Source organism: Pempheris klunzingeri, chromosome 12, assembly GCF_042242105.1.
Source record: "Pempheris klunzingeri isolate RE-2024b chromosome 12, fPemKlu1.hap1, whole genome shotgun sequence".
Lineage (NCBI taxonomy): Eukaryota > Metazoa > Chordata > Actinopteri > Acropomatiformes > Pempheridae > Pempheris > Pempheris klunzingeri.
Window position 1 is genome coordinate 3964408 of NC_092023.1, and position 17639 is coordinate 3982046.

Sequence of the window (17639 nt, forward strand, 5' to 3'; positions counted from 1 at the left end):
GTGATCTATGTACAGAATTCAGTAAATAATTGGTTGTATTTGTGTGTGTGTGTGTGTGTGAGACGGTATTCACCTCCAGTAGCACAATGACAGGATGTGTGTTGGAGGTGGCAGACACATTTAGAAGACTGTCCATTAGCAGAATACGAATGAAGTCGCATACCGGTTTCCTGTTCAGATGACTCTTTAAGGTGTCCTCACCTTCAATCATTACACAAGGCTCAACCACACCCTGAAAATAAAGTTAAGAAACCAGTAAATAAGATCAGAGAGATGAGACGTGTTAAGATTTTATAAATCCAAAAGTAGCACACAAACCTCTGAAGTGTCCAGAGGGTACACAACTCCAGCGAGTGTGTGGAGGAACTCTGGCGATGCCCACAGTGGGTCTCTGGGTCGGAGGCTATGGAGCAGACAAAGGAACTGCATCACACTTGCTGCTAGCTGCAAGTCCCCTGATGCATCAGCGCCTGACGTGGACTTTGTTGGAGGACAAGGCTGCTAAAACAAAATGTAAAATGTATCAATTTGTGCTGCAGAATACAGAGAGGATGTTAAGTTATTCTATTTTTACCTGAGTAATGAAGACTTTGACTAATTCCAGCAACATTGTGGCAGCTTCTTCACAGAGCTGCTGAGCGGGAGTGTCTATTTCGCTGTCAATCAGTGACTGCATCACATCATCCAAATGCACCTGTAGATGTCACATAATGAGAATTAAGACAGGAAAGATGAAGAAGATGATTTTAAAGATGAGTGAATTACTCACCTTTCCCTCTGCAGTGTGACTGGCCCTCCTCTGCAGCAGCAAAGCAGCCAGAGCTTCATACACCTGAGGCAGGTGAGAGTGTCTGATCAGCATTCCCTGCAGAACGTCAAAGCCTGGACACGTGGTGCTGGAGCACTCGTATGACCACGAATTGGCCCGAAGGTTGTCTGGTGGCGAGGCAGGAAATCAACGATAGAAAATGATTTTGGATGAAAGTAAGACAATCAATATTCAATACATAATGTTCTAATAGACTTAATTTGATTGACTGAATTTAAGATGTGTCTAAAATCAGTATCACATTACTGCAACTATAATTCCCACATTTATTTTAAAATTGAAGACATGGCGATGTTTATGTACGCAAAATCATGTTATGTGATAATCAAACTGTATCCATTGATGAGATGTCCAAGAAAAACCCCATATATTTCTTTAAATGCATACAATGGTGTATTTTGTCAGTGTTAAAATACTATGACAATTATTTCTTCACTGTTATAAATATATATATATATATATATATATATATATATATATATATATATATATAAAAATTTAAAAAAAGTATGTACCCATGACAGCAAAGGGTTCCTCCATGCCCTCGATGAGTGTTGCTGGGAGTACCCCCTCTCTGAAGCTGCTCTGCTGGCTGGGACACGACAAAAAGTGTGTGAGCAGGACGAGACCCAGTTTCACTGTGGACAGGTGAAGGTGGCGCTGAAGGAAGAGCAGGAACCAATCGCTGCCCAGGGCATCAAATAAGGCCTTCTGCCGTCTAGTGAAGAATAAGAACAGAACTCGGTTAATGTTTCTGCCGTGATATTATGGCACGTGAAATACTGGGAAAATATTATTCAGTTCTGGTTTAGCTAAGTAGTAACACGTGTTTCTCACTCTTTGATCAGAAGGTTGTCTGAGTTGAGGATTTCACAAAGACAGAGTAACAGCTGGTTGCGGATCCAGACGAGACCTGCTGGATCAGAGCTCTGAGCTAAAGCACAGATAAGTCTGGGTCAGTACTGGTGAGACTTATGAGGTGGAAGATGTGGTTGTGTGTTATATAGTGTACCTGATGCATCCTGTGAAAGATCACTGTCAGACATCTCTCTGGCTTCACTAAGCGAAGGGAGTGTGTAGACTAGAAAGAGCCCAAGTCTGAACAAATGACAGACATCATTTACAAACAGAGCTATTCTTAAAAACATTATGGATCTATTATCTGTCAGGGCTGATTCCCAGATCGTACCTGCTTATGTCCAGAGGGGTGAAGTGAGCATTTAGGAGGGATGTGATGACACAAGAAATGATCTTAACCTTCTGAACGGTCACAGCGGGATCAGCAAGCTGGAATAGCAGCTTCGGTAGCAAGCCCATACTGTGCATGACCGCCGCATTCCTGCTGTCACTGCTGAGAGAGAAACAGTGAGAGCATTAATATCAATCACAACCTGTTCCCACAGACAGAAAATCTAATTCAGCAATCCATGCACACATCCAGTCATGCTCTTCTCTTCAGCCTCTGTGACTGATTCTGTTGAACGTTCCCCCTTGACTATTCCAGCACTAGCACAAAACTTCCCTGATATTGATGACAGGCCCCTGCAAACCTTGACAGAACAGCCGATAAAGTCTGTTGTCAATCCTGAACAAGACCCTCTTTATTGTGTTACGTAACTTCTTGGTCATGGGAGTTAATAATTTGATTAAAGCTGGAACATGTTCGTTGTGGTCTGCTCACAGGCTGTTACCTGTGGGAAATTACCTTGAGGATTTCAGGATTTCAGCAAAGTGGTTCAGGACTGAAATGTCCAGTTTATCTGATGTCTTTTGCCACATCTGAAAACATGGTATAATGAGAGAGAGAGAGAGAGAGAGTTTGATGATTAGCTTCCAGATGCACTTAAAAACTTTACAAATAAATACTGGGTGGACATAAAAAAATCATCCGCTCCCTAAATCTGCTGAACCTTTTCATGCTAAAATCCGGATACCTACCTCCAGGTCACACAGCAGGGCCTGGAAAGCCTGTGTGTTTTGTAGGTAACCGGATCCAGAGCTCAGCTCCACTGACCTGGTGAGACACAGAACCAAGTGAAAGGTTCTGTGGCTGACCAAACTGCTCTTCATCTTCAGCAGGAAAGCCAGCAGCTACAACAAGAGCAAATCCAGATCACAAGCGTACGTTGGCACGTTTTGATGTCCGTTACCTTTAATGTGTAGCTACTCCAGTGATTTCACTAGATCCCACAGACCTTGTATCCGTTGATGCGGTTCATTTCCTGCTGCATGGCAGAGTTGGTCTCCAGCACAGAGAGAAGAACTTTAACAGCTGCATACAGAGAGCTATCATCTGGCGCCATTGCGACTAGACTGAGAACCACTGCCGGCCCGCCGACGTAGAGGAAACCATTGGATGCACTGTTGGGGGTGAACGTTCGCACACCTAGAAGAAGACATGCAGTTATCAAATGTGCCTGCAACAACCAACTACAGTGCAAATAAACTTTTCAAAATAACTTTTTATTTACCAAAATTTCCGATCAGGGCTGCTCCTATGGTGCGAGCTGTGCCACTCAGGTGCTGGCTGATGTTTCTAGCTAGCAGCACAGGAGTGGAGTGATCCCGAGATGTTATCCCCATCTGTAATTAGACCCAACGATCGTTACTCTGTACCAAAGCAACAAACACGTGGGTTCAACAAGGCCACACCTTACCTCTTTAGCAATCAGTCGGCAGTCCACCTCATTGTAATCCTCTCTGATCTGCACGACAGTTGTTAATGTAGAAATTGCTAGGTTGATGCCAAATGAGATCCTCTCCTCAGGAACCAGCCTGAGAGGGAGAGACTCAGCGTTTGGATCACAGCCTGGACAGAGAATGGGGGTGAAACAAACAGAGAGGTGAGACAACACAGGTGGATAAAGTAGTTACAATATGTGATGTGTCACCATAATCATCACAAGAAAAAGAAGTTGCACTAGTTGTGCAATTGTGTAATTTAACTGAATATTATTAACGTATTAATTAGAAAAATATTCACATCAACATATTTGTTCTCATGTAACACAAAAGTTGAAAAAAATTGAAAGGAATTTGAAGCATTCAACAGATCAGTGTGTGAAATGGTACTCCTACAGTAAATCGAAGCACATCATCTGCTCTGCAGAGAAAATCATGCATGCATGCAATAAGCAGCAGAACAACATAATTTACTGCATGCCATGGTGGAGGCACAAAAATAACACGAGAAAGACAGCCAAAGTGATCAAAACCACATTCCTACGATCTATAATCTATAATGTATTATAAAATACACACTGTAGAACTTTTTGCAGGTGACTCACCTGTGTTGCGCAGAGCCAGGAAGTTGCCCATGTAGGTGGTGCCTTGTGTGTATATGGTGCCCACAGCCTCAGAGCTCAAAGCCTCCTCAAACAGGTAAGAAGGACCCACTCGCCAAACTAGAGCTGCATGCTCCTTCCAGAGAGCTGGTGTTCCTATCAGTCCAAACACGTCAATCACAGCCGTGGGGTCCATGGAGACGTACTGACCGGGGAACGGCTGAATATACCTCATCTGACAGAAAAAACAGAAGCTATGATACACGAACACACGAACGCCACATCAGACTTATAATCCGTTATATCAGCAGCTCCTCAGTCTCTCTCCTCTCGTCATACCTTTCCTGTCCCCACTGCCTTGCCGTTGAAGTAGGCCGAGGCCAGGCAGCTCTTCTTCACGTCTTTGGACATGACCACAGCCAGATGATGCCACTGGCCTGGGACCAGCATGCTGGAGCAGCGGAACCGCAGTGATGTAGGCAAAGCAGTGGGAGTGCAAATCTCTGGCTCCATCATGTCTGTTGGACAGATATGAGTAAAAACACCCGGTCGGTCTCTGCAGTATGAACTGATGATGCAGTTATTGTGCAGTCCCATTTTAAACACAGCTGTTAATGAACAGCTGACCGTTTTGAATGTTAGTATATAGACTAGACAGCTAAACGAATTCTTCTGTTTCTTGTCAATCAATAAATGTTATGTTAAGTTCCACAAGGGCAAATATTGAGCAAACTTACCTAGATATGTAAATGCTTCCTCCTCGGTGGAGATGACCAGACAGCCGTCATAGGCCGAGAAGGAGATAGACAGACAGATGTACTGTTGTTCAGTCCGGGACATGTGGCGAACTATCGAAAGGACACGGATTGGGTGGGAATCACAGGCTGAACTGAACCTGTTGATCTGGAACCAGCAGGAAAATGAGAGACCAGCTGTAGGGGGGAAGCCCCGGCAGTCTAAAACAGGAGAGGGAGAAGATTAGAAACCTTATTCAGGCCAATTCACACATATACGAGTGTTAAACATTTAGACTCGTCACCTACCTGCTCCAATTCCACCTGTTGAGATTGAATCAGCAGTCACTCCTTTCACTGTGGCCAGAGAGGGCAGGAAAAGGCAGCTGCAAAACACAACATTACTCTTTTTTTTAAATTACATATTGACGTACTGAGTTTTGCAGCACATACATTGTGATTTGATTCAAGGAGAGATAGTGTTTTGGTATATCCCATATGTAATTTCAAGCAAACGTAGTACTCTCTTGATGATCATATTTTTTTTTCCCCCCTTTCTTCCCACATGGTGCTGCAACAATTTCTCATTTTTTTCCCACCAAGTTTCTAGTCATCTTGACCCTGAAGGACTTACAAACACCAAGTAAAGACCCAGAGCCCAGTAAAACAAGGACTCACCCATATCCAGTCTCACTCATGTCAAACTCGACAAAAGCAGGTGAGGAGGAGACCTGGTGTGGTCTGAAGGTGCGTGGCGACGTCATGGACACCAGACTGATGATCTGATGGACAGGGACTGCAGAACCAACAGATGATTCACTGCGAGTTGTAGACTGCAACAAGCTGAAGGCGCGCTTCATTGTCCTTACTGAAGATCCTGATGAGGCATCTGCCTCCGTGCTGTGACCTGCTGTAAACAACACAAGCAGAATCCACTGTGTTTGAAAGACCAAACAAACAGAGAGAGATTAAGTTATTATAACAAATATGTACCATTTGAAACAGGAGCTTTGACCAATGGGTGACATTCTTTTTGTAACTGCATGGCAGTCTTGTCTGGCCGGCACATGAGCGGGTCCCCTAAACACAGGAACTTTCTGAGGAGAAAAAAGTAACAAAGACCTGTTAGACACATATTGTAGCACAAACACTGAAAATTAATTTATAAAGAAAAAAAATCCTTGCACTTCATTACGAAACCCATGTGAATAAATTAACCTTGTAGCTTCAGTACAATAGAGAAACACATGTTATTCATATTTGACCTGAAGTCTGAATGTGTGATGGCCTGCGAGGACAGCTTCTCCAAGATACGTGTAACAGGAAGATGTAACGGGTGGTTTGGAGCCAACAACATGCTCCCACAGTGGGCCAGGAGAGTGGAGACCAGCCCCCCCTCACACATGATCTGACGGTTTTGCTCAGATTTGACCATGGCCTGGATGTGGTGCGCTAGTGAGAACTGGACCTCCATAGAGACCTTGGAAACAGGGAGAGAAACGCGTCTCATACAGGGATCATGTATGAAATAGTATACAACATTAGGGACTGTAACATGATCAGTTTTAAAACGGACCTGTGGGTCTTCGGGAGTAAACAATGATGGGAGGAGAGTCATAATAACTCTGATTGCTCCTGGATGAAGAATAGTATGATCGTAGGTGAACCTACTGCAAGCCAAGCAAAAACACAGACAGATCACATATAGATCCTATAATTTAGACACACATGGAGAGGAAATGTATCTAATAGAAATATGACTGGATCTCCACATTGCTAGAAATATCCACCTGTACTGAGAGTCCGTGCAGACTGTGGAAATGCTGTGTGACGTGTTTCTGGATCTTCCCTGTGTTCCCTCCACGGACTGCGGGCCTGATCCCTTGTGGACAGGAGGGGACCCTGAACACACCTCTTCCAGCCCAGCTGAACCATTTAGTTTCTCTTCGTCTACGTTACACCCATCCTCATGCTCTAGTCCCAGGTTTAACTCCAGGGGAGAGTAGGTCCCTGTAGCAAACTGGTCAAGATAGGAGAGCAGCCTTATACATGTCCGAAGAGTGACAGGAAGACGAGGCTGCAGTGTGGAGGAAGAGGAGGGAGCCTCGGGGGCCTCTGCTAACTCAACAAACTGGTGGAAGGGCTTTCCAGGAGACTGGTTGTCCTCTGCAGTGTTAGGATGGGAGCCCTCCTCTTCATCAAACTTCTCTTTGTCGGGTCCTTCAGTGTGGAAGCAGCCCAGCTGGAGCAGAGCCTCTGCCAGCCTTTCATAAAAGCCACCAGTCTCGAAATGGTGCGCATTTACTGCGCAAAGATGCACAGCCAAGGCCAGAATGTGGAGCGTGAGGAGGAGGAGGTTCAGCAGTGGTTGATGCCCCAGGGACTTCCACACCTCTCCCTGGGGAGGGTCAGACAGAGCTCCTTCCATGTCGATCACCAGAGACAGCAGCCCGGTGAAGCCTCCCGCTCTCCTGAAGGCGTCCCAGCTGTTTGGGTTCTCCAGCACCTTCAGCACAGACTGAGATCCACAGGAGAGGAGTCAGAAACACTACACGGACAGCGAGCATGCGGAATCATCACACATGAGCCTAATCACATATGTGACAAAGCAGATTCTCTTCACTACATCATAACAGAGAATGTATTCTTGTAGACACTCGGGTTTTAAAAGCATCTCCCCAGTCAATTAAAACAATGTCATGAAAAATAGATGAAACATATAGATATATCATAAATCATTTCTGGTAACTAGTTTTTGGAGGTGAACAAAATCACATTAGCTTTATTCAATTTGGAGACCTAATCCATTAGGTAGGTAATGTGTGAGACAGAACGCAGAGGGAAATGTGATTAACTGAAACTGGAGTAATCACAATGGCTCTTAACACTTGCCAACCCAGGTCGTACCCAATCTGATTGCCACCTGCTTTAACCATGTTAGCACAAAGAACACACACACACACACACAAGCGCACACACACTATATCTGCAAGTAAGTGCTCTTCTCGATGCCATCTATAAAAACGGACACATACAGTGGGTGTGTAACATAGTTAGGCTTAATCAGATCTCTGCCCCATTCACTGATCTGATAGAGGTGGTAATCTTCAGCGTGCCACAGCACAGGGCTGCTGGCCTAATCAAATCGATCCAGAGTTAACTGCTAAACCGGTTTCAGCAAATCAATCTGCATTTGTCCATAATGTAATCAGGGTCTCACATGCTAAGAAAATAAATTCACTAGCTTATAATGTTTTAAGTGCATTACAATTTGTTATGATTTGATGTGGAGTGGAGACTATATTTACAGTCAGCTGAGATCACAATGTGCAAGTGTGCTGTTGTCTGTGAGCACCTGCAAAAGGTCCTGCTTCAGCCCAAGTTCCTGCTGTGTGGAGGAGCAGAGGGCTCCAATGGCTGTGCTCATGAACTCGTCGGGGTTAATCTCAGCTAGCTGCTCCAAAATGCTCAGAGTGGGACCTCGATACTGATCCTCATTCAAGAAGATCTTTATGTAGGGAACCATACCAAGATCTCGCACTGAAACTGAAATGCACATGCAAGAATGAATTATAATTAAGGATATAAGAGCAGTTTAGAGCCATAGCATCAAAAAAAAAAAAGAAACACAGTGTAATGAAAGAGAAATATTGATAAAATCTTGGTCATGTGCATACCTGTGTTTTTGATTGAGCGCAAAGTCAAGGTTGACACAACTTGAAGCATACAGGTCGTGAGCAGTCTCTCAATGTCCTCCACACATGGCAGCTGTTGGGGATCTAAAGAGAAAAAGAACTTCATAAGCAAATGACAGTGACATTTCTTCTCATGAAATTTGGCTCCTGAACCAACCTTACAGGCCCAAAGAAAAAGGTCCACATCAATTTTATTTCAAAATTACCCATTTTGAAAGTAGTGTCAGTGAAAGAAAGTAAAAGTGTCCTAATCTGTCTGCTCTTATTTGTTTAACCATGATTGATTTTTGACATTGACATTTTCTACTCCTGTGTTGTTTCATACTTATTTCTGAGGAAGAGACAACTCCAGCTTTCCTGAGGATCTTAGCTCTCCTACGAAGTTCCCCAAGCAGCAGCTCCAGCAGGCCCAAGTCACTCAGCACCTCGGCGAGCATGCTACTGCGCACGGTCATCCTGCAGAGCAGAGGAGACAACAATGGGTAGAAAACAAGGTGTTTTTTTCCTACCATTTGCCACCTGTAGTGTTAATTTAAAAATAAATACACTGTACTTATAACTAAAATGAACAACTTCATCCTGTCCCGTCTTAATGATCAGACTAAACACGCTGTTGCAGGAGAAGTTATGTTGAGTAACGTTACCAACTAGCAGTGCTCACCTGTGAAAACACCTGAGAGCCACCACTCCATACTCTATCCCCACTACTCCTCCAGCCTGTGTACCAGCCCAGCTCTGCTTCAGTACACCCACCAATGCCCGCAAGGTCTCATGGGGGATGTAGTTCAGCTTAAATACCACCTGTAGAAAACCCAGAGTTTAATCAAACCTCATATGCATGTTGTATCAAAGACAAAATATGCGTATGGATTTTGGTGTGAACATTAGACGTCATACCATCTCTAGCAGTGAAAAGAATAGTTTTTGGACTGGTGTTGGTTTACGCCACACACAGGCAGCCAGCTGGGCCATTGACTGGACAGTCCACTCCAAGAGGAAGAAATTGGCAGTGTCCCGCTCCCATAATGTCTGCAGGGTTCGCAGAAGCTGGCAGCACAGCAGAGAATCCTGAGAACGCAGCAAGGAGGCCTGCAGCAAGTGGAAGGCGGACAGGTTCTTTACTGTCGGACCTGGAGGGAAAGGGAGGAGATGAAGAATCGAAAGTGTCAGTATACTACTTGTGAAAGGAGGTCTCAGCATACGGTCTGATGTTTGTTTATCTTAACTTTCTGAACTGGGAGAATGTATTCGTGCATTAGTCTGTGACAAACAGTACTGCGAAACAATATGGGCCCAAGGTCAATTTATCCAAAATTTGTTTTGAATGTAAAGGTTGATTTATCAGATTTTGCTCGGCAAGGTTAGATAGTCAATTTCATAGAAAAGGGAAAACTAATAAGTTACAAACAACCTTACACAGACCACATGATGAATTCCACGAGCCGATTGAGTTACGCATACATAGATAGATTGAAATACAACAACATAAGATGCACAAAGGCAAAAGAAAAGTAGCATAATCTACCTTAATAGAGTTTGTTTGCTGCATTGTCACAATATTTAGAGGAGGTCTTAGATTAGGGAGCCGAAACACACTTGTGTTTGTTGTGAATAAATATATACCTGGTTAGTAATAGGATTCATTTTCACACTTAGTCAAAATTGCATCAGAACCAAATAAGATCAGCACAAAATAGTCCCTGGTCTCTCTGCTGGAAAGAGATCTACTCCTTGATGTGATGGATGGGTGCTGAGTGTGTGAGCCTGTGTGTATGGTTGGATGGGTATGTGTGTGTTTATTATGCACACTCTATTTATGAGTGTTGGATGGAGGCGTGTGTGCATCTATGATAGATGGCTGGTTGCTGTAGGCCAGTGGTGAATGGATGTGGGGCATCCTAACAGAGTTAGAGGGGGAGCCTCCACTTCATCATCCCAGACATAATCACCTCAGCTTCCTGTTAACCTGAGGGGTGTTGTACACTGCATTGTGGTGGCGGAGGGGAAATGGGAAGTCGGGGTGTGTGGGAAATAAGGGAAAGGGCGTGGGTCTGACTCGGTGGGTTATATGAGGGCAAAAGTGCAAAGGAGGGATGCACTGTGTGGTCATCAGGGGGGGCTATTCCCCTCCTTAAAGCCTAGCTTTGCTGAGCCGTGCATGTGTTGATAATTAGATGGTTTGGAGTGTGAATTTAGTTCACAGTTGGTCCTCAAGGTACAATCAACTGCTACAGATAATTAGGGAGGCACATCCGCAGAATACCAACGCAGAAGTTATGGTGAGGACTTGACCTACCTTTTGTTAGCGGCGGGTCAAACTTAAAGCCTGGAGGTTGAGGGCTGGAAACACACAGAGCCACTTTCAGCTCAGTTTTTCCGAGCAGGGTGAGAGATGCAATAAGAGCCAGCAATTCCTCCACAGGTTGGAACTGGTCCGCGGAGACATCTTTCTCACAGCTTGTGATGGAAAAATGACAAGACACGAAAAAGTCAAATAAAATGAAAAGCAGAGAGAAATAAAGATATGTCTGTTCTGACTCGAAGAGCAGACAAATTACATTTATATTAAAAGGGGCTCATCAAATTCCACATCATTTCTAAGAATGCATATTTATCTTAAAAAGACCAAAATCAAATTCTTTTGATGTCGTTTCATTTTTTTAAATATGTATTTTATTCCTCTCTAAGCACAACCTTTGATTGAGTTTCATTTATTCCATCATTCCTTTTCTGTTCATGTCCTTTTGTCTCACCGCTTCAGGATGTTTTCAAGAGCCTTGTAGCCATCGTTGGTGTCAAACTCCATGAAGAGGGCTGGATTGAGGGCATAGGTGTCTCTAATGAAGCTGAACACAGCCACAGCCACCTCAGCTAGAAGCGGCCCCGAGACATCAGCACTGATGAGCAACAGGTTCTGGATGCAGATACGCACACAGTTCTTCCCTAATGAGAAAAAAAAAAACAGTGTTTCTGGTTAATTGCTGATAGACAGCACATCAGAATCAGCATCCGCACACTCAAAGCGACCCATTTAAGAAATGTATCACCAAGAATAAGTAATGCTTCAAGCATGCTGTCTCACGACTGTTTTTCAGTGATATGGTAGAATAAATACACTCTTAGCCTGTCTTACCTTAACAAATTGCTACAGAATCATCATTTTGCAGTTATTGAGTTGTGAGCAAAATATCAAAGCTGACAACTTCCTGTTGTCCCAAACTTGTGTGTATCAGAACATTTGAGTGAATTATCTGTACTGATCTGTGCTCATGTGAAACATACTCATACGAAGTCTCTCTGCTGGGATCATGTGTCTGTATAATCAACTCATTAAGGTACTAAAAATAACTGTCTGCAGAAATGTCATTACCGCTTAAAATCTAATTATTCACCGTCTGAGCAGCCTGTGCTCATGTGTTCAGTGGAGGAATTAGCAGGACAATCAAATGACTAAAATAAACAGAAAGGTTACTTATTCCAATCATTTTGAGTAACTTCACCTAGTAAGCTGGGGACAGTGTTGCTTGTTGCCACAGCAGAGACTGCCTTGAGGACGCGGGAGGCCTGATGCCTCCAGCTGGCACTGGTCTGGTCCCATAATGATGTGAGCCCAATAATAAGACACTGCAGTTCCTGAGTTTCCACCAGTTTCTCCACATTGACTGACCGCCTACAGAGCTGAAGGAGAACCTGGGGAGGAAGTTTAAAGTGAGACCAAAATCCAGTGACAGAGAACAGAAGCAGCAATTGTACCGAGTAGAGTTTGTATGAGGATGAAAGAATGATAAAATAAGGTTATTGCCTCTGCTGACCTGTGTTAATGGCTCCTGAAAGGTCTCCTCTATGGCCACATTCTCCTTTCTAGCTGGAAGGCACACTAGCAGGTACAAACATTTTACCAAAGCAGCAGGGAGCCCTGAGTTTATGCAGGATAATATATCCTACAAACGCACACACAAAAACACAGCGTTAATATTTTCATCAAAATAATAAAAGAAGTTCAGGAAAATCTTTGTTTTCTAAAAGTATTCTTAATACTACTACTACTACTAATAATAATAATAATAACCCGTATCCATAATGTGTGTTGTCCAACATTCACTACCAGTCAAGGACTTCACATAGAGAAGGTTAATCTTTCCACATGAATGAGTGACTACCATCAAATGTAAAAAGGTTATGATTTTGACAGCATTGATCAAATGAAAATACATAAACTCGACTTTGAAACTTCACTTTAAAACTGAATTATGACTCACTGAGCTGTCAGCTGTCAGCAGCAGCAGAGACTTTAACAGCAGCCATCCTTGACCGTCTCTCGCCTCACAGTTTGTATCTTGCCTCTGGAAGAACCGAACCACCTCATCACGAGCTCCCTCTAGAAGCGCAACAGACACAACACACGCTGAACAATGACCCCAAAGACTGAACGAGTCATAAAAAAAAAAAAAAAAACAAGACAGTAAGATTGTCTGCACACTTTCACAGAAATCAGTAGGAAAGGTTCAAGCAGAAGGCACCATGCATGTCTGAGTTTGGGTGGGTGAGCGTGTTTATCGAGGTTTCATTTCTATTTCCAGACAGAACATTTGCATTGTATCTCCACTTTAGTAAGTGTGGGCTTTTGTGTTACCCAACAGTTTCTGATGAACTGTTTATAGTGGTGTGTGTCTAAAAGACCAGCTGAGCCTCGATCTAAGAAAGAATAGTTAACAAGCACTAAATAGCTAATACATGCAGCACATCAGCTCCTTATCAAACCTGTCCCCGAGGTGGCAAAACCACAAGTATCTACTTCCCTAAAAGAACACCTCTGACCCTCCTCCAGACAAAAGAAGTCATGCATAAGCAGACAAAAGGAACATGTAGTGACAGAGAAAGCTGACAGAACATCATGTAATACCTATGAAAGCATCCCAACCTCAACAAAGGAACAACAAACTTCGACTTTTTTTTTTTTTTTTTTTTTAAACGTGCTTTGGCGGTTCATTGTCAACACTTTTACAATATGAGAAAAAAAAAAAAAAAAAAAAACCTACTGGAAAACAACACCAGCACATAGAAAAAGCAGAAGTGGACAGGAGAACAGGAAAGTCCCTCTACCTGGAAAAAACCTGCAATGTGTGATCTGATAAAAGCACTTGTTAGTACCTGCAGGCCTTTCTGCCAGTCTGCTGTGGATGTTGTGGATGACAGCGTCAGCAGTGAGAGCTGCAAGCCCCTTTAAGTCCAAGCCTTCAAGTCTGCCACCATCTTCACAGGCCTGCGATCAGAGTCCATCACTCAAAAAACACATCTTAAAGCCCATATAAACATACGGCCAAAATGAAACATGAGATTAAGTCTGTAACAGTCTACTGAAAGCTGCCTTATTGTGTGAGAACAGTATATAAATGTGTCTCTAATTATTGGAATAAAACTCTAAAAATCATTGTCATGTACTGTGTGTACTCCTAAAACATGCTCTGGAAGTTTATAGTCTACTAAATTTTGTGTGCTATAAGATGTTGTAGTTGGATCTCAGCTGCTTTGGCTAATGCACGACACTATAAATAATAGAAGCCAGTGCGGACTATATGCTCCTTTCAGTTCCATAAGAGGATATCACGTTTCACTGAGCTTGCTGTTCTTGATGAGGCCCTTTACTGTTCTGGTCAAATCTCTGGTCATGAGGCTTATACATATCCCCCCCACTCACACACACACAGTCACTCACACACTCACACACACCAAAGAGTGATTACGTCTGCAGCTGTGAGCCTGATCAATGGTGTCACACACACACACACACATATCAGTGATGGAATTTACTCCCAGTGTGCCCGGCTAAAAAAAACAAAAACAAAAAGAGGGTGGGAGGTTTCTTCATCACTGTGACGTAATTCAGGCACAGAGGATGAGAAATTCTTCTTTTTCCATATGAATCAAAGTGAGTCCTGAAGCTGTGGATCGGAGGCACGTTTATATTTCATGTGACACTTGAGAGATCACAGATACGTTAGTTTAGGGGACAGTGGTGACGTCAGCTGAGCGTCAAACGTCTGACTGCCACATCATGTTGTTAAAGTTGTTCATTCGAGCGTCCTGCAGCATCCATTTAATCCTGTCAAGGTTGGTTATTAATTAAAACTGCGGCTGCACTTTAAATGATCCATTAAAGCTTGTGTGTAGTTTCTATTTGTTTACAGAGTTTTATAATGGAATAAGTTTCACTTCATCACAATAGAAAAATAAACTTGCTTGGTTGATTGATGAGCTGCAAAGTCTAACCCTAAAAATGATGAATGGTTAAACAATGTGTGCATTCTTACCTGTATGTAGAGAGGCAGGACTCTGACTAGACGCTCTTCTCTCTGCTCTAAAGGAACACAGTCAGTTCTGCGTCCTGTGTCGAGGCTCGAGCACGTGTCGATTCCCAGCTCCCGCAGTTGTTCTCTGAGCTCCTGTGGGAGTTGAAGGTTTTTACAAGAGCCTTCCACTTTGTCCACCTTCAGCTCCACGGAGACAGACAACTCTCCCGAAGCACTCAGCTCTCCTGTTTCCTTATTGATCCTTTCCCCTTTAGCAGTCTGGTGCTGGAGGGACAAAAAAAAAAAATGGGACTCTGTTGCATCTTTCAAATACCAAAATATCTTTTAATTATATTTGCTTGCTCTGAGATGCAGATATTGCTTAGTGCTTGATTTATTTGGGATTTCTCTGGGACAGATCCTTTTTTTCCCCCAAAACATTCATCCCTCCTTCCCTACATTCAGAAAACACCAGAGAGAAGACCACTGGCAGTCATGTGCCATTTTCACTTACTGGTTATCATCCTCTGTGAAGGATCCGCATGATGTAACTGATGCCCAGTTTTCACCAATTGGAAACCCATAATGCAAGAAAATGTCACCACTGAGCTTCAAATTCATTCACTCCTCCACTCCAGTGCAAAATGTGATCACCAACAGTAATTGTGCAGCACTTTGGGAATACCTAAACAGTCCTGTGGATCCACTTGACAATTTGAGGTGCACATATGCACAAAATCAAACTAAATGATAAAGCCCTAGGATGTTCTGTCCCTCTCAGTATCGCCAAAGTTATTAATCAATTCCTTTACGGTTTGAAATCCATCACACAGAAGGCTGCTAATGTGAGTGTTACACCTCTCTGTCAGACCAGGTGTGGATAAGTCATATCACTGTGTGACTCAGGCTCGACTGGACCATTCTTTCCTCATTACAGCGGCATTATTTTGGGCACTTTCTGTTTAGTGACACACGCTCACGATGAACAATTAGGGACATTGTTCGAGACATAACTGGTGAGCCAGAGCCAGTAGAAGCGGTTATGATGGTAAGTAAAGGGAACGGCATTTCACATTCCATAGAAATTCAATAATACTTTGATGTTTTCTCGTGTGAGAGTCTTCTGTGTCCAATGAGCATGTGAGAAAACGAGGAAGCACAAAAGCATCCAAAGTAACTCCTTACTTGAAAGCAAACATGTAGCTCTGTTGAGTTTTGGGCCACGGCGAAAAATGCATTATCCCGGGTACAGTGACTCCTTCAATATGAACTCATTCATGCAGTTAAGTCCTCATATTCTTACCTGTAGTTGTGTGAGAGCCATCGGGGAAGTTTCCTAGCTCTGAGAGGACACCGTCATCTGTGTTGTGTTATCCCAGCTGAGAGAGTGGTCTGCTTCCATTCCCATGTCAGGAGCAAAGACAAGCAGAGACCTGCTAAGACATGACGAGCGCCTACCGTGCAGACCCTTCTGTAAGACTACCCGCCCCTGACTAATCTGCACCAAGTAGGCTGAACTTTGAACAAGCAGAGCAGCAACTCGCATCAGCTGGCCCAGGTCATGTGCTTTCATACTTCCTCAGAGAAGCAGAAGTGAAAAAAGTGTTGTTTAGCTGGTTGGATGGGGCCCTCCCACTGCAGCTCAAAGAAGAGTCCCCTTGCTTTTTATAGACATGTCATGTAAGGCTGGCATGATATGAATCACAGTGACAGCGTCGTGAAGCCAGTAAACGCAGCTTATAATCACAGGATTGTGTGGATTAATTCAAGGCTTTGATTTATAGGTGAAACGACCGGTTTGTCTGCTGATAAAAGCCGGTAATGAATGAAAGGACAGGCCTGGTGTGCTTTGTTTTACCACAGTCACAGCCAACAAGGTCCCAAAGGATCTTGTTAGTGTTTGATCTTCAAATAAAAGAAAAACTTGTCCTACTGAGTCATTCAGGAGTGGATTGATTGGCCAATGACTGTAAATAAAAGCTGTGTTAACATAACTTGGCTAAATATCGCCATCTGGTGGGTTTTAGTGATACAGAAACGTTATGCTGACAGCAGCCATAGTACATAAGATACTGAGAGACAAACCTGTCCCATTAATAATAATAATAATAATAATAATAATAATAATATATTTTATTTATACAGCACTTTTGGTTAAAAGTCAAACCAGACCATTAAGATAAGAACAAAAATGAAAGAATAAAATACAAAAATATGAAAAATAAGAACATCAACAGTAATAATACAACTAATAAGACTCTTTAAAAATAAAACAAAGCGGTTGCAACATTAATAAAATAAAAAAAAACGCAAATGTAACGAAACCCATCACAGTCAGCCATGATGTTAGACGTTACAGTAACTCAGTGGCTTATTTAGGCACAGAAATTGAACGAAGACATCACTAATTACATCTTCACCTACTATGAAAGCTCAAAATGTCCACAATGAAGACAGTCTGCAAACTTCCACCATAAAAAAAAGTGACCAAACACAGAGAGGCCTACCTCCGACACTCACCTGCACGTCCCTCCTGACGCTCACCTGCTCCATGACTCCTGAGCCCCTTTTACTTCCTCTGTCTGCAGAGATCCTCGGCGTTTCCTCCAGACTCCATTACTTAGCATATCAGTGCTCAGACCCACACATGGTCACATTGCTGCTTCTGTGTTAACTAACTAACTTCTAATTAAGATGACAGCAAGTATGATGCATGCAACGACTCCCATTTCCATGTTGCATGTTAAAATCTCACTATCATTACTTTTAGTTCAAGTATTGTATGTTGCAGCAACAAATTCAACGTC

General features: G+C 43.1%; 1 protein-coding gene across 1 annotated transcript in view; it reads right to left on the bottom strand.

Moving 5' to 3' along the window:
- The window catches only part of wdfy4 (WDFY family member 4), a 39560-nt gene extending 23247 nt beyond the window's left edge, over positions 1–16313 (bottom strand). Inside the window, exons 1-35 of the mRNA XM_070840476.1 lie at positions 16136–16313; positions 14854–15117; positions 13694–13805; positions 12802–12920; positions 12355–12483; positions 12043–12232; positions 11296–11485; positions 10839–10999; positions 9440–9672; positions 9204–9343; positions 8868–8998; positions 8525–8626; positions 8203–8393; positions 6638–7365; positions 6424–6517; positions 6113–6327; positions 5841–5944; positions 5526–5754; positions 5157–5233; positions 4851–5069; positions 4453–4631; positions 4117–4348; positions 3487–3638; positions 3301–3412; positions 3025–3215; positions 2768–2920; positions 2535–2608; positions 2019–2180; positions 1842–1927; positions 1667–1763; positions 1345–1547; positions 770–936; positions 575–694; positions 319–498; positions 74–232 (exon numbers count right to left, since the gene is read on the bottom strand). Coding sequence (XP_070696577.1) covers positions 74–232; positions 319–498; positions 575–694; positions 770–936; positions 1345–1547; positions 1667–1763; positions 1842–1927; positions 2019–2180; positions 2535–2608; positions 2768–2920; positions 3025–3215; positions 3301–3412; positions 3487–3638; positions 4117–4348; positions 4453–4631; positions 4851–5069; positions 5157–5233; positions 5526–5754; positions 5841–5944; positions 6113–6327; positions 6424–6517; positions 6638–7365; positions 8203–8393; positions 8525–8626; positions 8868–8998; positions 9204–9343; positions 9440–9672; positions 10839–10999; positions 11296–11485; positions 12043–12232; positions 12355–12483; positions 12802–12920; positions 13694–13805; positions 14854–15117; positions 16136–16156 — 5916 coding nt within the window. The 5' untranslated portion in view covers positions 16157–16313. The remainder of the gene's footprint in view (positions 1–73; positions 233–318; positions 499–574; positions 695–769; positions 937–1344; positions 1548–1666; positions 1764–1841; positions 1928–2018; positions 2181–2534; positions 2609–2767; positions 2921–3024; positions 3216–3300; positions 3413–3486; positions 3639–4116; positions 4349–4452; positions 4632–4850; positions 5070–5156; positions 5234–5525; positions 5755–5840; positions 5945–6112; positions 6328–6423; positions 6518–6637; positions 7366–8202; positions 8394–8524; positions 8627–8867; positions 8999–9203; positions 9344–9439; positions 9673–10838; positions 11000–11295; positions 11486–12042; positions 12233–12354; positions 12484–12801; positions 12921–13693; positions 13806–14853; positions 15118–16135) is intronic.
- Positions 16314–17639: the final 1326 nt, after the last annotated feature.